General features: G+C 44.3%; 1 protein-coding gene across 1 annotated transcript in view; it reads right to left on the reverse strand.

The window, feature by feature from the left end:
• The window catches only part of fbn2b (fibrillin 2b), a 55,069-nt gene that overhangs the window by 24,574 nt on the left and 7,380 nt on the right, over positions 1–23,115 (reverse strand). The window contains exons 3-8 of the mRNA XM_029499490.1: positions 18,839–18,921; positions 18,599–18,700; positions 12,919–13,014; positions 12,395–12,490; positions 4,762–4,959; positions 2,130–2,255 (exon numbers count right to left, since the gene is read on the reverse strand). Of these exons, the coding sequence (XP_029355350.1) occupies positions 2,130–2,255; positions 4,762–4,959; positions 12,395–12,490; positions 12,919–13,014; positions 18,599–18,700; positions 18,839–18,921 (701 nt within the window). The remainder of the gene's footprint in view (positions 1–2,129; positions 2,256–4,761; positions 4,960–12,394; positions 12,491–12,918; positions 13,015–18,598; positions 18,701–18,838; positions 18,922–23,115) is intronic.

The raw sequence follows: 23,115 nt of genomic DNA on the forward strand, positions 1-23,115 counted from the left end.
AGTCTGAACTAAAAGGCAGCCATAAAACCAGGTGCCCTGTTGTGCCCAACAACAATCACACACCCAGGATATCTTAACTGCACTTTATCTTAACTGCTCCAAAAGCTCACTAATTTCACTGCGAGGCTGTTTGTGCGTTAGCTCAGAGGCCATTACAATAAAAAAAAAAATCTTCTCTAGAGGAGGTGGGCTGATTGTTTGTGAGATTTCACTAAATACGGGTTTCCTGCAGATCCATAACTCCTTAAGATAACACGTCACAACTGTTTTTTTTTTTCTTCTTTGTTTTCACAAGCTTTACAAACACTGAACTCTTTCTCCTCTCGCTCTACGTGAGCGGTGCAACAAACCCGGATGTTAACAAATCAGCACCAGAGCTGAAATGTTCCACGGTTCATTTCTCAGCTTTTCTGAGGAAAGATTTATTAATGAAAACAGATTCCCATAATTAGAGCGATAATAACAACAATAATAATAATAATAATAATAACTGCCTTTCAAGACACCCGAGGACACTTTAGAAAGCAAATAAAACATCGAGAGGCAAATTCTAGATATATATCCACTATAGATATATTCACTAATTCACTATATTCATAATTCTAGATATATTCACTATTTGAGGAGTTGTGTGTTCTTGTAGTGTTTATTGACCAAATGTTTTTTTTTAGTTTTTACAAGCAAAAACTTTGACGTTGCTGCTTCCATTTTTCAAAATGCGCAAATTTGGCTCACATTGTTTGAGAGAAAAGGGAGAAGACACATGTGAGTCTCTGTTAGTAAAACGTGTCACTTGTGATGCTTTCAGGACGAACCCATTAAAAAAAAAAAAAAAAAACTTGAGCTGACATTGTATACAAAATGGAGACAGAGTCACGTAACCCAAATCTTAATCATCACACATCACAGAGTAAACGGTAACCAGGGAGTGGACGGAAAAGTTGCAGGACTAGCTCGAGTGTTGTTTAGTGTTGTGTCGTCTATCTGCTCTCTTTCAGCCGCTGGAATGTCGCAACAACATCCACACCCAACATGTCTGGAGGTTACGTATTTTCTCCTCGCAGTAAGTCCCCGACAAGAGGCGACATTCTCCCAGAGCCACGTGTTGAAAGCAGGACTCAGTGATCAGACATAGATCACTTTTTCGTGTGCTTTGCGGCGAAAGCGTCTAATGGATCTGAAGGTCGAGGCGCCGGCTTTCAGTAAATAATAGCTGTATTTTTCCTGTATCCGATGGCGCTCGTAGCCACACCACATGTTCATAAAAGGAGAATATAGATGATAATTCATGTGCCGATACGCTTCGATAGCTGGTGCAACAGTTTAAGAGCTTTCTACAATCCTCCCTGAAGACTAAGAACACATCGGCCTCGGCCCAACAGTCACAAACCCTCCCTGGCTAACTACTCGACTGTTTAGCCTGGGCATTGTTTAAATTCCATCCAATCAACACTTTGTAATGTGAGTCCCACTCTGGAGTGTGTGTGTGTGTGTGTGTGTGTGTGTGCGCACTTTCATGCTTATGTGCACGTGTCCAGACCTCTTACGCTCCGAAGGTGTCGTCACTTTTTCTGAGCCCTCTGATTTACCTTCCAATCAGCCGCTTTAATTTACCGTTACCTTGATGAATTACGTTTCCTGCAGTCATGTGAAGTTAATACATTTTGCGTTTGCGCAATTCAAAATCTGAATTGAGTCAGTTTCTCGGTTAATAATTGGGTTTGTCGCTTTAAAATGGAATCATTCAGTTGCTTCTCTATCCTACAAATCTATAGTTCAGTGATGTTTCTTGGCCGCGGGTGAGATTTAAAATCTTTTAAACTGACAACATATATCATTATAAAAGTTGATTTATAAATCCTAGTTGGGCCATAAGGAATACATGGATCGGTTGCATTCACTCCATAAACAGCTGCTTTTTCTTCTGTATGAGGCTGGGAAAGATTCAGACCTGAAGCAGATCAGGAGAACGGCATCTTGCTCAAGGACACATTACTACAGCAGATGTTTACCACAATGGAGACGTGTAATTATTACTGATTATCTGCTTTTTAATCTGGTGACTGTCACAGTCTTGGACCTCATTAATGGCCTTTCTTGCGTCACATTTCCTTTTAAATCTGACTCACCTTCACATTTGTGGCTGGTTTCGCTCTGACGGTGACCGGCGGGGCATTTGCACTCGTATGACCCCACAGTGTTGATGCAGTTACCCCCGGCACACAGACCTGGCACCGCCTGACACTCGTCCACATCTACGTAGGAGAAGGAACAGAAAGGCACAAAATTATGTCATTAGGGACAAAAGCAGACAGGAATAAGAGTTGCTGCCATCAGTAAACTGTTGGTTCAGGAGTTTCAGTGTCCTACTAGTGAAAAACTTGAAATATCGATTATATTTGTTGTGCTTCACGGTACATTTTAGATTGTTCTATAGTGAAGCATGCGTCTTCGTTCTCCTTGTGGATGAAGTGAAAATGAGAAGTAACTTGGCACCAGCTGCGATGTCTACTAGCTCCAAGGCTCCAGAAAGGCCCATTTTCATTTTTGTTTGAACAGGAAATGACTTTTTAAATGTATGTTTTTCCCAGCATTCAATGTGAGTCACTTTTACCAGTATTGAGAGTATGTCAGTGGGCGGGTTCCTGTAAAAGTGCTGTAGCCTGTGACACACACACACACACACGCACACACGCACACAGTGGGTTTATGAACTGTACACCTCAGCATCAGTCACTGAGCATTTTGAATGTTCAATCATATTTGCACACCTGCAGGCTCAAATACAGACAAAAGAAAACAAAAAAAAAAACAAGCACATAGACACGAACCACCCAAATACATTCAATCTCTAATCCTTTTACCCAAGAAAGGCTGAAAATACTGCTTAATGTCGAGGAGCCGTCTCTGCCAGAGGACCAAGAGAAAGAAAGCTACTGCTGGCCAACATCCTGATGTGGAGCCTGAAGTGCAATCCTTACATTTGGATTCATGGTTTGTGTGCTTTGTACTGCTGCCAGTAAGACTTTGCTCCAGGCTCTCTGGCGATTAGGTGTCTTTGGTGTGTGTGTGTGTGTGTGTGTGTGTGTGTGTGTGAGAGAGAGAGAGAGAACGAGAAGACAGAAAAGACAGAAACAGAAATTTAGAGAAAGACAAGGAAGCAAAGGCAGACAGTTAAAAGAGAGGAGGTATGTGAATCACAGGGAGATGAGTGATCTTTGGGCTCGCACTGGCATACTTCTAACATATGAGCAGCCTGGCAGCCACATCCAAAGGAAAGGAAGTTGAGGAGCTAAATACCAACCAGTTACTGGTCCCAGATGTATTACCTTTTTGATTTACTCTCATAAATAATGCATCCAGATACATATGGGGGGTCATGATATAATGGAAAACTGTGTTCCATCTCTTTGATTCATTTAAACATGTCTTGTCTATTTGTACGGTAATTGTCGGTCGTTAAAGTTTATTTTGCGTCATCTTGCTTTTGGACCTGATTGTCTTTGGTATTTAAAAACATTAAGTCATTCTCACGTGCACAATGTAAACTAAAGTTTGGGTTAGGGGGGTTAGAGTTAGGCAAACTTGAGTTTGCTACATTCCCCAAGTTTCCAGACTAAATACATGAATTCATGTATTGTCCTTCAGGCTGATACTGTCTAATGCTATAGGCATCAAAAAGTCAGCTAGGCATCGACCATCAGGGTCATTGGGTTCATTCACCAAAAAGACACGTCCTCCACATGTGTCATATATTGATATAGTTTTATGGTCAGTCCGGTCGGAGCCATAGATTAACCAGAGCCCTGCAGAGAGAGCGACAGCACCGGTGTGACGTGGTTGTTAGACTCCATCTGGACCAAAAAGGCTGAATCTTCACATTAGCCCTGTTTTCTTTAGGCCCGAGTTGACTGATTATACTTTATATCTATCTATCTATCTGTCAAAGAACGGTTAACAGTGTGAGCGAATACTGTGGCTAATATACTGCAGATGCTTTGCATGCGTATGCCAACAAGTTAGAGGTCTTGGAGCCGACGATTTAAGAAAAATTCAACAGAGAAGGAGACATCCTAATTTCCACAAAGTCACATGAACACTGGACAATCCTCATAGCTGTAACTCAAATAGAAGTCTCAAAAGCATCTTTCAATAGCTTGAATCCATGAGCCAAAACACAGAATGCAGAAATAAGTTATTTTGTTCTTGACAATCTTCCTCCAGAGCCTCAGGGGGCATTACGCAACAGTTTTTATGGTCTGGATACCAGTCCTGGTACTCTAGTAAAGGAATCCAGACATGTAACCAGCATCAGAGTGCCCTTTAAACAACAAGAAATCCAGGGGGTGACAGAAAAACATTTTTGTTAGTCCTTATTCAAGCAGAGTTCTGACAACAATAGATGACGTCCAGTATCCTTCAAATGAGGTTTACACAGAGGATGAAGAGAAACTTATATCTTGACTTTGAGAGCGACCTGTGCTGAAATACCTAAACATCTTCAGTGCTTTGGCTGCAGATAGGGAGGCTTCCTTAAGAGGAAGTGCAAGCTTGTATCTGGACTACTGTGTACATGTAAACAGCCCACGGTGTTGTTAACACTAGGTTGAGGATGTTATGGGTGGAAAATGCAGCTGAGATGATGATGGATAAAATAATAGTTATAGTGTTTACTGTAGAGGCTGTACGTGTGTGTTTGATTGCGTGACCAGGTGTGCGTATTGAAAAAAAAAAAATAAATTTTTTGGGCTCCAATCTGACCTTGGCAGGCTCCCGTACGGATGTTGGGGATGAAGCCTCGTCTGCAGGGGTGTGGCTGGGCGGGGCACTGCTCGCAGGGGTGGCCCCACGCTCGGCCGATGGTCGCGCAGCAGAGGGTTTTGGTGCAGACGATCCCGCTGAGCTGGCCTTGACACATCTGGTTGTTCACCTGGGTGAAGCATGGCCCAGTCCGGTAGTCTGTGGATGGAAGGAGCGAGACCAGCATGCACTGTTAATTAGTGACGGACTGAATATTTGAAAGTTTAAATCAGAAAACAGTGATTCATCATTTGCAACACTAAACACAACCAGATTAAGCACACAGATGAGAAATAACTTCTTCTGAGACCAGACAAATTTCCTGTAATGTCTTCCTGACCTACCACTGCGTAGCCTTTTTTTTGTCTTTGCTAATTTCTTTCAGACATCAAACGTAGAAATGAATGTGAAAGACAAAACAAAAAAAAAAAGAAAAAATAGGAAGCTGGCACTGCTTCACAGGATCATTTTGAACAATGACTCACTGGACCTCGAAACATATCCTTCCAGTTAAAGAGTTTGAAGTGTTTAGTTGTTAGATCAGCAATCAGTTAAAAAAAAAACCAAAAAAGTATTTACAAGTATGAAGTTTAGATGGGACTTAAGAGGGACATCTTGGGAGTTGGTAGCAGCGTTGTGAATGAAGTCAGGGCACCAGATTATCCTATTAAACTTCTGAACACGTCCACACATAAACAGGAATGACTGCAAAATATTTAGTCACAGCGATGATGAGTCGGCCTACTGGACAGACACACTACAGCGCATTCCTCTAGTGTGACTATGGGAGCAGTGATGGGTTTCATTTCCATCAGTAGGACAGTGTGAGCAGCTGATGGCGGCGTGGTTGTCAGTACCGATCGCCCCATGACGAGAATTTTCTCTGGAAATGAAATGGGAAAATAACAAAATGCTATCACTCTGCCAGAGAGACGTTGCACGCAAACAAATTAAGCTCAGAACAAAATGAGAACAATACGTCCCTGGCTTCAGTCATCACCTGGCCTCACTTCGGCACACTCCCATCTGCCAGAGAAACCGTGGCATAGTCTTGTTAAAGGCACTTCGCAAATACAGACACGGTGATCTCATGCTGAAAACATCTAAGCAATACGACGTTTGTCCTTTCAATCACATATAGCCTAATGATGGCTTCTCTCACGGGAGAGACCCTTATTAAGTTCTCTGCAGTGGCGCCAAACTTAATACAGCTTTCATTAAAAAAAAAAAAAAAAAAAGATTCTTAGATTGTCTCAGCGGAGATGAAAGACAAAGTGCACGGTTGGCCAGCCAAGGCAGTGACAGTGAGATGTGAAGAAGGAGAGCGGTCTGTGGGGGTGACGTCTCCAGACTTGTTGCTCTTACCGGTTCCTTGTGCTACATGAAAAGGGATCACGGGCAAAAAAATTAGGAGAGGAGGAAGCAAAAACAAAACGAGAGAGAGGGGAAAGTAAAGTAGGTCAAACGGAGCATGCAGGTTGGAGCTCACGGCGGCTCTCCCTCTCAGCCATCTGTCTTTATTTCTCTTTTCCCACTTCAGGTCTTCCTGTCTGTCTGACTGGTACGCTCTTCATGCCAGACTATCAGCTGCTATTCACAAAGAAATGTTTATTTGGTTCCTGAAGAATAAGGCTTACACTGCCCCAAGAAAAGACCAAAACCAACACTCATTATTTTCCAGCTTCTCTACCCCGTTTGTGGCGCTCGGCCTGAAAGTCGTTTGTTCAATCTTTCAAAAAGCTGGACGAAAATATTTGTTTTTAATTAGAAAAAAGAAACATATGTCATTTCCATTTGTCTGAGACGCTTTTTTTTTTTCCAGCCACAGATGAATACACCTTTTGTTTTACTGTGGCAGGATCAGGTGAGCACACATCACCAGGAAAATGTCACCCAGTTGAAAAATCTGGCTCATTTATGTGTTTTGTATTGTTTTCGGACAATAACTGCACATCTAGAATCGAAAACTCTCCAGTTTGACTTGTTGACTTTGAAAATGAAACTGAGAACAATTGATAAGTATAGAGAGGAAAATTCATGGTGCTTCCAACCAACAGTCTTTGATTTGAAGAATATAAATTCCTCCCCTCTAAGGGAACGGACTCTCTCACATGCTGACCATGAAACTACTCCAGACAGCCGCACACAGCAGCCAAGTTCTTGTGTACACACACATGCTTTCTCAAACACACGTGAGTATACAGGAATGCACATGTGTCCGTGTAGATACACAGATACGCCAGAGGGGAAACGAGGCATCCACCCGAGTTCCAGCGTAAAACAAAAGATTGGCGAAGGTTTTTCTGAAAGCTCAAAATAACAAACCGGGTAGAAAAAGCTGCCTGTCTGAGCATGCGCGTGTGTGCGTGCTCTCCATGCGTCCAGGCTTTGGTTTGTCTTGTGCATAAATTTGTGTGTGGAAAAAAGAACCCATTTGATACGGCTTTGTGCGTTACGTGTATGTGAATTCGTCGGACACGTGATGGTGGGAGCGGAGGCATTAGGACAAGAGCGCGCTGCTGTATCCTGATTCCCTCCAGCTGCCAACTTTGGGAGGCAATTTTGTCTAATTACTGTTCAAATTGCTCAGCGGATGAAAAACACTGAGCAGATCCTCTCCTCCGTCCCCTCTCCACTCTTTCCTCTGTCTCTCTTCCAGCGCTCTCGCTGGTTTCATTCACGGCCTCCATGCTATGTAAAACATCCAGCACACCGCACAATGAATGAAACCTCGTCCAATCTGTGTTAGCTTTACTGGAGCTTTATAACTTAATAACACTTTGATTTTATAAACATCTCCACGTCTAATAAAACTTTCCAGGACCCGCTGTTAGCTGTAACACAGCTTGCTCGGAGCCTCCAGTGCACTGAAAGCCTTTCACTTAGATCAGTCGGCGTACGTTAACCAGCCGTTAACGGGATCTGACCCTTCACATACGACCATGTTCTGTTTTCAAACTAACCATGTACGAGTCAGTTACTGCAGAAAAACGTGATCACTCATCAAAACCCATTACTGTTTTCCCTGATAAGAGCGCACTTAAAGGGAGACAAATACTGTAAAGGCTATTGAAAGAAAACATTTAATCCTGAAGGGAACGCAAAGCCCTCCGGAAAAGGATTTTCCCATCAACCCAGTTGAGACGGTACAGGACATTGACCTGACCAGTAGGATGAAAACATTAATAATTGGAGACAGAAAGTCGAGAAAAGATAAGAAACTTGAAATATGAGTTGATTGCAAAAAAATTTATGCAGATTTATTGCTGACAAAAGGTCAAAAAGTCAAATGAATAAAGGGAAGAAATACATTTACAAACACAAGTTTCTAGATCAGTGTGTGTGTGTGTGTGGTTGCTGTGTCCAGACTGAACACATGTCTGGCGGGTTTTGTGGAATTTCTGATTGCATTGTGTTGTTTGTGTCCTTGTGGATGTATTGTGTTGATGTGGATGTAAATAAATGATTCAAATGTGTGGTTCTTGTTTGTGTGTGTGTGTGTGTGTGTGTGTGTCAGGTTTATCGCCATCTTGGCCAACCATAGCAGTCTCTGTTAGTCTTATCGGGGCCATTACAACAGCCTTAAAATCTCTCTTTTCCTTTAGGCCTAATCACTCCTCAAGGAGTCTGCTCCTTTCATTTCTTCCATACCAAAGCCAGCCAGCCAAACGTGACAAAATGTTAAACACAGCACAAACACACACACACACACTTGTAAGGGCCGATATCTGTGGGAGAACTGCTACAGTAGAGATAAGACCTCTGTAATCTTGTGTGTGAGCTTAACCATCTTGAACACACGAGTACAAAGAACCGACGTGATGTACTTTTAACAATGATCCAATTTAAGACACTAATTCTGAACATCTACTGCGAAACTGTGATGTCATATGTTGTGGCATCCAGTTGTCGATCCAGCAGTTCCTCCGTCATTGTTTCTACATCTCAGCCATTGTGCTGTCAAATCTATCTCAACTTCTCTGGCTATTTTCGTCTGTTTTGGGAAACTTGCCGACACAATGCTGTTCAGCAGTGAAACAATAATGCAGACTTTGCCAGCGAAAAAACACAGTCGGGGCGAGCGGGCTCCAGGCTCCATCAACAAGCGCCACTCACGGGACATGTTACTTATTCAGTGAGGGGAAAGTCTTTGTAGTGATTTCTTAAGTGCAGTGCGAGTCCATCGGCCCATTTTTCATCAGGCCAGATCAAAGATAGCCTTTTCGCCATCCCATGATGCTAATCCGATGCTGAAACCAGAGCCTGCTCATTTGACCTGGGCCTTGCTGAGTGATTTCTTTAACATTGTGCTTATGAGCTGGATCGTCACAATTTAAAACAGACACTAAAAAACAACCTGTGAAATGCCACAGTCGTAAACCACACTTAATGCTGATCATCATGGTTGGATGAAGTTCACACCAACACAGATAACACACTCCTGGTGGCTTTCAAAGAGAAATTCAGATACGTATATATAATTTATGGACTTGCTGCAAAGCTCTGAACTGGCTGACTCCTCAGAGCGACCTGTTCCTGCCCCCCGAGTCCCACGCAGCCTTCCTTTCCACACTTATCCAGAGTCAATAGGACAGAAATAACACCGCTTCCTACATTTCCAGCACCTCAAAATGCCCCTGACGTCACCTCCTGCTCTGTGGCAAAATTGCCCCTCCACCATTATCGTTTTATTTGGTCTGGACTTTGAATTGGAACTGGCCCCGTAGGTCCACCGAGACGAACTGGACCGGTTATTACTGGAGCGGGGGCCGCTCCCTGTACACACGTGAAAACATATATTAACACCAATAGCAGCATGAGAAATCTCATTAAAGTAATTAGGACCCATACTCACAAAGACATAAATGCCTGTACCAGATATCGTGGCAGTCTCTCCATCTGTGGGTCTCATAATTCAGCCCAACATGCGGCTGACCGACTAACTCACAAACAGACCAACATCCCCGCAGACAGCCCGCTACCATGGCATGAGTGTACACACATTGCAACAAAACAACAACAAAAGCTCTATGTATTCATGGTGAAGGCGTAATGCTTCGGATTTAAGGAGGAATGGTGGCCTCTGGATCTCACGCTAAGTCTCAAGCACACATAAGCTGCTCACACACACACCCCAGACATGGAAGGGGTTTCCCATGACTTCATCCCGTCACACCCGGTTCACCCGTACCCGCCGTCTTTCACTGGATTTCTCAGTTCATCAGCAGTCCCCTCACCGAATCTCACAGTCAGTCCATTGACTCATGGACTCAGTTACACAAACTCCAAGAAACCACAGTGTACAACAGTCAGCACACCACAGAGTGAGCCAGGGAGTCTTTGGAAATTTCAGCCAAATTTAATTTTCAAGGAATTTACTAAACATCTACCAAAACGAAGTGTGTCTAAACTTGAGGTTTTGGGTGGGTAGTTGAGGTGAAAACGCCTTTAATGACCTGTTTACCAAACATAAAGAACATATTCTGTCTGAATAAGTGTAATTTTGATATCCAATGCGAACGTCTCTAACACAAATCCAGACAATTTATGCACTTCGATCTCTTCTCGGGAGAAACAAAAACTGTTTCTCCCGTGACTACCTGCAGATCTAGCGTTGTGCCTGTTAAACCAAAATGGGGAGGGGTCGCACTTCCCCCAGAGGGCTTTGTGTACACAGCTGGGGAGTTTCACTTTCACCCTGTCCCTCCCTATATCCCTCTCTACCTTGTTCCACTCCTCATCGGGAAATGTCCATGACTTCTCCACAAAGAAACTCTATTCTGTCAGTCCTGTGGGGATGTTGGGGATGGAGGTACATGTGTGTGTGTGTGTGTGTTGGGGGGGGGCTGACGAGGCGTAATTTATTGCCAGATGTCTTTAGGGCTGCCTCTGACAAACTCAAACCCCCTAAATGTACCATTTTCCAATAAAACAAGACCCCGGAGTTTCATGCAGAAATTCGATGAAGGGGTGAGAGGAAGGAGAGAGAACATATACAGTAGATGACTGCAGGTTATGTGTAACACTCACACAACCTCTGATAGATTAATGAGACCGGTGGCCGTTGGGTGAACTGCGGTCAGCATCTTGTGTTGTGTACTCGGGTGTAGGACCGAATGTGAGTGGCGGCTTCATGTTGACAGATGAGGTAAGTAAACGAACACTGTTATTATAATTCAGCTGCAATCTGCATCGGAGACTACAGATTGTATGTTACTTTCCTGTAAATGTGTGGAGTTGAGCCAACTTATGTAAGACTACAGTCTGACTTAGTTTTATGAGGTAAAGTTATATCGTGAGCTCGGCCCATGCTGACTCTGTAGTTGTCCTCCCAGGTTTTGGTCACATTCCTGTTTGGTTTCATTTGATAAATCTCTTTGTCCCCCTTGTTTTTGTGCTTATGGGAGTTTACGTTATGGGTTTGTGTGAACTCGTGGCATAAACGCAGCATCCTTTCTAGTTTCCTTCAAACAGAAATCAGTTTTAGTCGGGGAAGGTCTCATTTTTTAAGCTGCATTTAAATTTGGCAATAAAAAGTAATTCTTACATAGAAATTGCCTCACATTTTTCACATATGTTTCCTTTAAGTGGTAGATAAAGAGAAAACCAGAGCGGGAGATCAGGGTTGAGCTGGGAGGATAAGAGTTGATAAAACAAGAAGGGTGCTCGAGTTTGAAGCAAAGATACAGACACTTTCTGTACAAAGAAGAAAAGGAACGCGAGATGAATGAGTTGTGTGAAATTACAGGCCAGCCACTTTCCACTGCTCAGTTTAGGTAACAGAGGGGGTGGGGAGGGCGCAAGGAGGGGGGAAGTAAGATTGATAACAGAGAATATCTGAAGGTGTAAATATCTGAAAAGGTGAAGTGAGGTGAGCGGCCATTGATTCAGACATATTTTCGTCCACCATGGGACACCACCACCTACTTCCATCACCCTGTCTTCACTTCCTTCCACACACATACCGCAGGCTTCTGTTCAGATCTCAGGAGACGAACACCCACTATCTGTCTGAGCCAACGCTATGAGGTCATCCACATTAGCGGGGGCCCGCCCGCTGAGTCCAGCGCTAATGCATTAGCAGAGCAACAGCGCGGCAGCATCAAAGCCTTCCTGGTCAGATATTTTCTTTAACACTTGTGTGGGTGGGTAGTGTATTGATAAAAAAGTCACGACATGGTGTTCTGCCTGTCTTATCTGGCTGCTTTGCCTCAAGCTGGCAAATCAAACGCTGACCTCCAAGCTAGATACAAGCTATTTCAGTCACATAACATGAAATAGAATTTCATTCAGTTGAAATCCATTCTTCTAATAGATTTGTGTTACGCTAAATGCTATACTTCTATATAACTATGTGAAGTGAGCCCCATCTTCACTAAAATTATCCCATTTTGGTCAAAAAGTATGCTCAGCGACGGCACATATGCCACCTCAAAGTTGAACCAGGAAGTCGGTGTAGAGGCCAAAGGGGAGTTTAAAATGGACAGTTTTGATCCTCTAAAGTGGTTTAGGTTCTGTCGACAGCTACACGCACTGCACAGAAAGAGAAAATGGACAGTCTGGTATCATCGCAGAAACAAGGTTAAGCTCTCACCTCTCTCGCACTGCGGACCAGTGAAACCGTAGACACAGGCACATCTGTTGGGCCCGATGCAGCGCCCACCATTCTGGCAACCGTTTTCACACACAGCTATGAGAGACAGGAAGAGAAGGTGAATCACTGGGAGTTTACAAACTAAGCACACCCTGTCTTGTTTTTTTCTCTGTCAGAAACAGAGGTCTTTCATTAAGCTTCACATGACTTCATCTCAGAATCACTGACACATAAACACACACCACATTGTATATTTGTATTACAAACACATGAGAGTTTTCATTGATGACGTCAGTTTCGTTAGACAATTACACCGACTCTCACTTTAAACTTTGACCCCAAAATAGCTTTCAAAACAAGAAACAGCAGCGTTGTGAAGTCCTTATGTAGAGCTGATGACCAAATGTAAAGACAGGAATAAGAACAAAATCTCTCTTTAGACTTTCTGATTAGACTATTTCGTCAGATGACACAACAACAAACCAAAGTCCCATGCGTGTGTGTGTGTGTGTGTGTTCACTCACGCTGTCCACAGTGGCTGCCCGTGTAGCCTTTCGGGCAGGAGCATGAATCCTCCGCACAGCTGCCTCCATTCATACACCTGACGTTGCAGGACTGAACTGTTGGAGACAAGGGGCAGAGAAATGAGGGTGAGGAGTGAGCTAAGGGAACACAAGGACAGATTCACATCCCTCGTTTTATCAAACAAGCTGCAGCATGACCGAAGAGTAAATAAAAAAGAGGATCTTTGACGCGTTGCAGCAGGTTCCTTCATTTTTAGCACGGCCGGGTCAAAGAGCACATTAGGAATTGTTTCCAAACTTCTGGGGATCAAATAACTCCTGTCACTTCAGCACATTAGGAAGCTCTTGACTCGTCAGCTGGGCTTGCACAGCGCTGGTGATTCTTTATAAGCTTTAAATCAGCAGACAAGGCTCAAAGGCCCCCCAGGCCACAAAACCAAAGCTCAATCAAGCAGACTGGAGGGAGGGCAATTAGTCGAGCCAGCTGTACGCTACATCCAGCCAGTCAGTTAGGAATTTGCTGAGAGGAGAGGGAAACTGGGTGAGGGGGGAGGGGTGGAGGTAATCCAAACATAGCCGAATGCACAGAGGAGAAACTCTCAGAAAAAGAACGGGTGTTGTTTTGAATAGCTGATAAACAGATCAGAAGTTCTGCACTGACGTTTTTTTTTTTTTTGTTTTTTTTTTAAATATGTCGAATATTGCCATTAATTAGGAAGCAGACTGCTACAGGAGACAGTCCACGTGGCTGCACAAGAGCTGCAAGCTTCCATAAGATATTCATTTCTTTTTTTGGATAGGTAGCTTTCTGCTGAGCCAGCTTGTTATCATACACCACAGTAAGGAAGACACCTGCAGTGCAGGACGTTAGCGGATTGATTTCCTGACTGCCTCCTCGCTTCCTTCTTCAACTTTCCTCCAGGCTCAAGTGGCTATTTCATCATTCTTTACCCTGCACTTTTATGTATGTCTTTCATGCTCTTCTGTCTATATCTTAATCGCAAGTTCAACATTAATTTCCTCTCTCTCCATCTGCCTGTTTATGTCTTTCTCTCTTTATCATTTCTGGCACGCAGGGCCGCCCAGCGGAGGGGAAATGATTGAGCTTCCCTGTTGCTGAGTTTGTCTAATGAGACTTTGTGAATTTGCACACTTGCCAACAGGAGGCATTTCAACCACTTTAATCCACCCATTTATTCTGACTGGACCCAAAACGCACTAAATATGAGGAGTGTGAGTCACAGCGCATGAACGTACTCAAAGATAGCTACTCATTGTGATCAGCCGCGCTGCCTTGCTGGAAATTTACACAGCCAGGGACTCCAGCTACATGAGTCAAAGCGCATAACTTGGACAAGGATCTTGTCTTCCCGGGCTTCACTTTAATGCAAAGCAGAGGTACATTTCCCTGCAACTGTCAGCAAGCTTTCAGTTTCCAAAATATTCAACGTATCCAGAGTTAAGTCCAGAGGAAGGTCCAGTTAATGTTCTCACGTGCAACACTTGGCAGACTCGGAGGACAGATTTGGGAGAGCCTCCTTTTTGTCTGGACTGCATCTCATGGCAACATGCGGTAATGAATTAAAGTCAATAGTTTGGGACTCTGGAGCAGGCTGGGTTTATAGGTTAGTGTACTAGTGTGTTTTCTCCTTCCCTCTCACGGGTGCTTGGTCGGGTCTTCTTCTCAGGTTTCAACCTCGGTTCTGTTCAGGGCACGAGGTTAACGCCGTACAGTCTTTTTGACTCGCTTTTCCTCTGTCGGGCCAACAGAAGGAGCAGTGATGTGAAACATGAATAATGATTGCAGTGAGTGATTTCAGTTTTCCCCCCGCTGCGGAGAAAACCATTCCGTCGTAAACCAGACTCCCCCCAAGAAGCTGGGGGCAACTTGGGTAAGCTCATCCATTTTTCAAATCCCGCTCACACCCACAAAATTGCTTTTCTAAGTAGGTCAAGGCAGCATGGCTGCGGTTGAGCGTCTCTGTCCAACAGACTCTCTGCCCAGAGGAACAGAGGACGATGGGACAGGTGCTGGAAAGGTGGAGTTTTAATGGGAGTATACGAAAGACTAAGTTCATGTCGTGTGTTTTCTCTGTAATAGGAACGAAGCTGGGAGAAAGGGGGGGGGGGCAGACAAGCACATTCTGAGAGGCAGGAAGATGATCTCACTGGCAAACGCCCCCCCCACCCCACCCCCCTCTCCTCATGGCGCTCCATTCCCCACAGGTGGAGGGAGATGATTTGACCCAATGACCTGTGCCTGGAAAGCTGCACGTGCAGAGCAGCAGGATGGGGGGGGGGGTTGTGTGCATGTGCGTGTGTGTGTGAGTCTTCCAGACACTGAGCAGAAGGAGCTAGGTGTTGCTCTGCAGCGCCACAATGCACCTCTGTATTCTGGTGGTGTCGTCGGTGAGCTGCTCACATCTGGGTGTTTTTTACGAGAGCCTGCGAAACACAGGAAGTCCAGGCTTGTGTGTTCGATGTGTGTGCATGTGTGTTTGATGGAAAACTGAGAAGTTTAATAGCTGTGTTTTGTCCTGGCTTACCCACACACACACACACCCCAGGGACCAGGGACAAGTAAACGGCACTGTATATTGACATCCAAATGCAAAGCTTTCTTTCCATTTTGGGACATTCACACTCCTGCACCTTGTTTTTCATGGAGCGGAGCAGCGTGGCTTCTAATTAAAAAGTCCCTCCCTGTTTTCCCAGCACTCACCACTGTTCCTAGTCAATAACCAGTGGAAGGCTGTCAGTCTGAGGACAGCTGGTTCTCACCATTAGGGCGAGAACATCCGTGGTAATGATTTCCTAATTATGGTTATGAGAAGACAAGGTTATAAAGTCGAGCCCTATACGATCCTCCACACAGCTGCTCTGCTCTAAACTGTCAGCGGGTGACTTACAACACTAACCCGTGTCATCTGGAGAGGGACGTATAGGCAGAGATGGACGGCGGAGAGATACTCAGGGTCAAACATTACCACAGATTTGAGTTTAATTAGTGGAGTGCTTCTCAGATGTATATTTTATGCAATTGTCGTTTTGTTCCACATTCATCCTTCATGTGTGCGCACGCAACAATAATCACAGGCATGTGGATAACATGTAGAAAATCACAAATCTGTTGATGATTTATTTAAACCTCTGCATTCCTCTGGCAGGGCGCAAGATGAGAAGATGCTATCTATAGTCCAGTGAGCCAGGGTGCTAGAATCAGGCTGTGTAATTAAGGCAGAGGAAATTGACGTTTCCAAACGGATCTCTATAGAGCTGCAATTTATTACTAACGGCAGTTAATTATCCTATTAAATGGTGGATTCTCTCCAAAAACTGAATTTAGGAGTAAGCACATTCTGGGAGACGTGATCTAAGACGAGGGGTGTTAGCCCGCTCTTGGCATGGACGAACGCCTTGGAGACAGATAATGTTATGAAAACAATTTCCCACTTCGTAATTTGTTGAACACACCTAAAACAGTTAGCGGAGCTCAGTGGGACCACAAATCAAATCAAATCTTTATCATAGAAAAAAAGATAAGTGGAAACATCCCGCTACAACAGGCTTAAGTAGTTCAGAAGCAGTTAAACATAAGATAGCGAGGAAGTTAAGAGATGCTTCTTTGAGGTTACAAAGGTTACAAAATCACATTTAAAACCAATAACTGATTGAAGAGATGGCAAAGTATGTCAAAATAAAGTGACCTCCACGGGGTGCGCGGGGTCGTCCACCGGGATTCAGTTACACAGATGGAGTATTAGTCAATCTCAGGTCATAAAGCTATTTGACCTCTGACATTGCAGGCCAAAGTTGCTGCAGCAGGCCGTTAAAGCATTTTTCAAAACTAACTAATAAACTGATCATCCAGGCTCTTAGCGGCATCACTTCCTGCTTCTCTAAGTCCATCAGAAAGCCACCATAAATCCCCGCAGAGGAAAACCGAGACCTTTGTGTGCCAATCAGCTCGGCCGAGCTCTGCTCAGCTCTCACTTCAATTTATCACCTCGCTTTTTTTCCACACTGTCTCCCAGGGATATGACTTCATGGCTCTTGCCAAAGGACTGACTCTGCAGGAGATCTGTGCGTATCCTGCCGCACAGGTCAGGGGCTGTTTTTCTTCACCGCGCCCTACGTGCCCTTCCTCTCAGGGTCGTTCTTCCTAACGGCTGGAAGGGATCCCACTTTACTTGTCTGGGTCACAGCCAGCTGATGCGCACGTACAGTCTCTTTCCGTTTGTTTAAAAGCGTGAATGTCTGCGTACAGTACATCTGTGTGTCTGTCGTTGCGTACAATTGTGTGCGTTAGCGAGCGTAATGGAATGTGAGTGTCTGGCAGGGGCCAGGCGTGACTGACGAGCTGACTTTGGGCTATTAAAGCAGTCAAGCTGAACACATTGCAGGCTACTTAATACACACGCTGACACACACTTCACACGCTCCCAGCGGTGCCTAATGACAATGTTTTCAGCATGTCCTGCGCATATTAACTTCGTTTTTAAAACCCCGTGAGCGTTTCACTAATCTCGCTAAGACAAACGAGATTTCACACATTCTGCTTTGTGCAGTAAAACACCTCGGCGCACACACACCTACACACATCCTGAGTGGTCTGTAACTAAGCCCAGCAGACTCAGCTGGTGCAGCCAGACTCTCTGCTTTAATCCTGACAAACCCTGTGACCTGCAGGCTGAGGTGCAGGCCTGAGACTCTATTACGCCGGTTACAGTGCTGCTCTGGCTCCCAGGAGGGAAGGGAGGAACCATTACCTTTGGAAAATAGCGGCGCAATTGAATACGTAGGAGCTTTAACTGCTCGATGTTACAGGCAGCATCATTTGCTCAGCAGTTTGAACCACTTAACAAGATCATGCAGTAAAGTGAAGTGCAGTTTGAGGCCAGTTGGAAGAATGATGGCGGCACGCTGCTTTAATACTTAACATCACAGCAACGATCTACTGGTTGGTTCCGATAAGGCGCTACAAGATAAGGCTACGTCTAAATCTCCCTAATTAACACGAGGCATTACATCCAGCTTGTTGAAAACCAACAATTTGTGTGGGTGTTTGTGTGCCGCACTGTTTTTTCGTCTGGGAGGAGTTGGCAGAGGTGCTGTCAGGCAGAGTCTTGTTATCTTTGGAGAGCTGGTTTAAATTAACCCAGACGCCGGCTGTGGCTTTAAATTTATTAGGCAAATATGACAGTGGCATAAATCTTCAGATCTAACTCTCTGCCATAAAAGGAAAAAGCATCTTTATCAAAATGTCCTCTTTCATGACAAGGATTATTTTCACTATCAATCAGTCGGGCAATTACTCATTCAGTGAGGTGATAAAATATGAGCTCCATCAGGAAATAATGAAAATTAAATAAAAATACCAGTCACGCAGTCAGAATGTGAGTGAAGCCGAACATCAACAAATGTTTTGTTTAATCGTTCCCCAACCTAAACAAAACTATCATAAAAGAAATAAAAGGGGGAACTGGACGCTGTCGCTGCTACCAATGGCTGTTCTAGCTTCAGCACCATCGATGATGTGATTGAAAGTGTCAAAGCATCCTTCAGCAGCACGCTACGGCTCTGGATATGCTGAGCAAGATTCGTCCGTCTCGTCAGACAAAAATGGATCAAGCGCTGACTAAGGTGCTGGATGTGGTGGAGATGAGCGGCGCCACTTTACCTCCTGCTCCTGCTCCGCAGCTGGGAGAGAGTTGGCCGTTAGAGCAGGTACACATGTTGGGCCTGGAGCAGAAGCCATCGCCGCACGAATTCCTGCAAATAGCTGGAGAGGAGCGGAGAGAATCTGCTCATTCACTTTTCAAGATGATGATACGAGCAGAATTATTATTCTTATTAGTCTGTTATCTTTTTTTCCGCTCAGCGTTGGCGTGCGGAGGATTGAATAATTGGAGGGACTTACGGACAATACACTGGTTGCCTCCGGGCAGAGTCTTCCAGCCTGGACAGCAGTATGAATGGAAGCGAGAGCCACACACATTGGGCCTGACGAAGACAAAAAAACAGAACAAACAAACTTACTACTTACCCAGACCTCCCAAACATATTTCTGTAAAACCCCTAAACAAATACACACAGTTTTGAGTTATTTTCTGAGCCTCCCGAGACTTGCATGGCCTCTGCTTTCAGAATAAACACGGCAAACATTGATACAAAGCCTCCTCGAGTGATGGATGGAGGTATTTTCAGAAAGGGGAGGAGGGGAAGGAAATGCTGGGGGCCTACGACACGAGGGGCCGCATTTTGTTTTCATTCAAGGGTGAATTTAAACTTGGAAGGACAGGATGTATAAAGTCCTCCTTTCTCCCAGATTCCATGCCCGGCTGTGCTCTCCTCTGGCAAATATCCAGAGTTTCTCCCCATGGCTGCCCGACCCCCCGTCAGCTCCCATTCTCATTGGTGGAGAGCCCGCAATGAACTTTGACCCCGTCTGACAGATGTAAGAGTCATAACAGCATTCGGAGCGCTTGAATGGCCGGACAGGTTAGCCACAAAGCTTCCCTCTGAGGAAATGGCTAAACCACATCTGAGGATGATAGCCTCCGCTCACACACAGACACACACATATATAAACAAGCAGTGGTATTGAAGTCTGCCTCTGCCTTACCAGCTAATACAGAGTACACTTCAGTTTCACTTTTTATTGTCCATGAATAATTACACAACCACTTGTAGCTCCACTTATTAAAAAAATTGAGTAAAAACCCCAACGCGCATCAGACATGTTCTTGTGCACAAACACATCAAGACAGAGCGTAAAGCTGTTTAATAAGCTGAAGGGATTTCAGCTGTGTGGTTGTCGTAATGATAGCCTTTGTGACCTTTCAGAGCCTATAATGACGGGTTTATCTGCGGTCAGTGTGCTGGTGGTTAGTTGTTTACATTTGCTGATGGCACGACGAAGAGCCGAGTGGCCACAGCTCGGTAAATTGGGAACCAGCGTGATCCAGATGCTCATGGTAAAGTAATTTTCAACAGGGATCACGGCTCCTTTGTCTAGACAATTTCTTTCCCCCCGGGACGTTTTTTATGGCTGTTTAAAGTAACACTAGATCACACCGTATTTTCAGATGCTGACCAAGGACTAGTAAAAATAGACAATAACTTAATGTACCTTTTAAAGGGGCACCACAGGGATCTAGTGGAGCACTTTCATAGATTTGAGGGGCTTGTCTCATAATGCAACAAGCCTGCTTATTAGTTTTTCTGTCGTAAAATATCAGTGACTTACATTAATCCTCTTCCGACCAGCCTGAAGGTTCACCTCAGAGGAAGTAAAGTAAAATATATCATTATATTATTATCAAGATGTTTCCCAATCATGTTGCTGTCTATGAGCGTCCTGATTAATAATACATTCATTTCAGTGGGCTCATTTTGAAACAGGCGTGGAAGAAGACCAACACTACGGGGGTGTCGACACAGGTCGCCTCTTTCACGCAGGAGAAAGAGGCACCCTGTGTCTCCTCCTTGCCAGATAGTAGCCGTAGCAACCCCGTCTGTCACCAGGGAGATGACAGCTGGAATCGCTGATGGATGGAGAGCAGCATCTCCAACCACATTACCAGATGGCATGTGGGCTTGGGGGGGGGGGGCAGCAAGACGGACCAACAGGTGGGCAAGCAGGCCAGAGATATTTATGTAGGGAGACAAACAGTGAAGGTGAAATAAAACAACAAAAAGAGGTGAAAGTCCACAAGCAGTGGGTTCTTTGGGGCATTTCCAGAAACCGAAACATGAGGTTTGGCTTTGAGAACAAAGTGTGAAGGGAGCGAGAGGAATGGCGGTTTGGGAGAAGGGAAGAGGGGACGGTGGGAAAGGAACAGGAGACCAGTGGGAGGGAAAGCAAAACAAGTTTATGTCGAGAAAAGGAGGAAGTAGGAGGAAAACAGAAGATATGGAAACGCAGGAGAAAGCAGGCCAGGCTCTTGGTATGGGTTGAATTTCTGGGGGAAAACACACAAACTAAACAGGCCTCCGAAAAAAATTAAGAAATGCAGCGAGCGAGACATCGGCATTCCAAAGCTTAATGAGCAGTGAACCAAACCTCCCCGATCTATTTCTCCACAAAGCGGTGAAGATTTTCCACTGTTACAGACCTGGAGGACGTCAATATATGAAGGATTATAGGGGTCTGACCCTGAGGCGCTCTGGTTTGTTATTCTTCCTCTCGCTCTCTTTCCTCCAGGTCAACGTCTGCTCTGCTATCAGAAACGAGGCTTCAGAGGCGGAACTGAAGTAAAACAGAATGAAAGACAGCCATAAAAAAAAGAAGTTTAAGCCCCAGGGGTTTTCCTCAATATTGAAATGTCCCACTGTTCTCAGAGCACAATCTAAAGGAGATTAACTCTTCTGTGGCCGTCTCTCAGCCTTTGAAGTCGCCTCCTGGCCCGTGGATCGCTCATTAACAGCCATTAATAGTAATAAAAGGAAAATGGGTGCCAAAACAGAAACGGACACTGAGTCCAAAAGGAGAGGCAGTACTATAGTTTCAGAGCAGCTTTTCTTAAAGTAATACATTTGATACTTCTACAATCATGAATGAGAGTAAATATCTTTTTCTTTTTTTTTTTTACTGCATGTTTCTGCTGTTTTCCACTCAATAAGGAATTGACTTTGAAAATAATTTCTCTTCCTTTCTGTGTGTGTGTTACCTCTGCCGAGGTTTCAGTTCTAAAATTAGAAAATGTGAAATCCTAAAAGCTGTTATGAGGCTGTAGCCTGAGGCTCCTCTTCTCATGCAGGAATCCGCGGGGTCAAAGGTCAAAGCAGTTCAGAACAACAGCCTCCACTGACCGACAGGGAAAGGCAGAGCCGTGCAGGCATGGAAAATGTCCGCAGACGGTCTCTTTCCATAAAGACACAGACCAGAAGTTCGCAGTTGCCGGGCCTCCAGGTCAGGTGCCAGCGTGCGTGTATATGTGTCAATGTATTGGTCGGAGGTCAAAGGTCATCTGCCTGGTATCTGACCCCCCAAGCCAGGAAAACTCATAAACCTAATGCTGCTTCCAGCAACACCTGGGCCCGCTGCCTCCGATCAGATCTCGGGCCGGAGACGATCGAGGAATGTAGCGTATAGAGGATGACCTAACTACAGATGGTTATAAGAAAGATGGCTCATACCATGTGACAAAAAAGACAATTTAAATCTTTTCATTCTTTCAGAGCAGTTGAAGAAAGCAGCAAAAGAAGGGAGGGATGGAAATTATAAAACAGGTATGAACGGAATGAGGAAAGGAAAAAATGTTGAAAGAATTTTGCGATTTCGCTTTACGGTACCTGAAAAAATCCTTATCAGCAGAGGACCCTGATCGGACCCAGATACAAAGTTCAACATTTCAATCTGAGGTGAGGTTGAAGTACAACATCTTGCTGTGTAGCTGTAGTACTCCCTTCCCACCTCAAACATAGAAACAATAGAAACCTTTTTGTCTCTGCACTGTAAACGCTAAACTGCCATTAAATAATTATTAATTATTAATATTAATATTAATTATAGATTTTTCTATTGCTGCATACCCAATTTTAACTTAACTGTTGGTTACTGAGCATTCTTGCAAAGAGCTTCTGCCATTGATTCATTAAGGAAACACCAGGTTGGGGGCCGGAGCGAACTAGTCAGCATGCAAATTTCAGTGGAACAAAAGAGATTACAAAAAAAAAAAAAGGGCTTCTTTAAATTGCTAGAGGCAGCGTAAGAGTAAAAACAAAAACAAACAACAACCAAAAGTTAGAAACAGAATTTCTTTTAGACTAAGTAAATAGCTGTTAATGACAATTCGTGCTATGTCCCAAAAAACGAAACTTACAATAACCCACAAAACTGCTTTTAAAGAAGTGAAATGGAATTCAATTGAGAAGAAGATAAAAAGAGAGAGCAAGTGGGAGATTGTTGGCAGTCAAACAGAGAATTGCTTGTGTTTGTTGTGACGACTCCTCTGGCTCAGAGACAGCAGGAGTCGACTCTGCAGTCCAACATATCCAGGATATCTCTTCATTATCGTGGCCTGACTGAGTGGATACGATGTACGAAGCTGGTGACTGTTCGGCTCAGTTAACTCTGATCTGGGTTTTCCTTTCCAGCTAACAAGTCGGTTCATTTACAGGTTATTATCAGAAGTCAAACTTTTTAATATCATACGGACTGATCACATCACTGAAACCTGCAGCAAAATCTGG

This window comes from Echeneis naucrates, chromosome 4, assembly GCF_900963305.1.
Source record: "Echeneis naucrates chromosome 4, fEcheNa1.1, whole genome shotgun sequence".
Lineage (NCBI taxonomy): Eukaryota > Metazoa > Chordata > Actinopteri > Carangiformes > Echeneidae > Echeneis > Echeneis naucrates.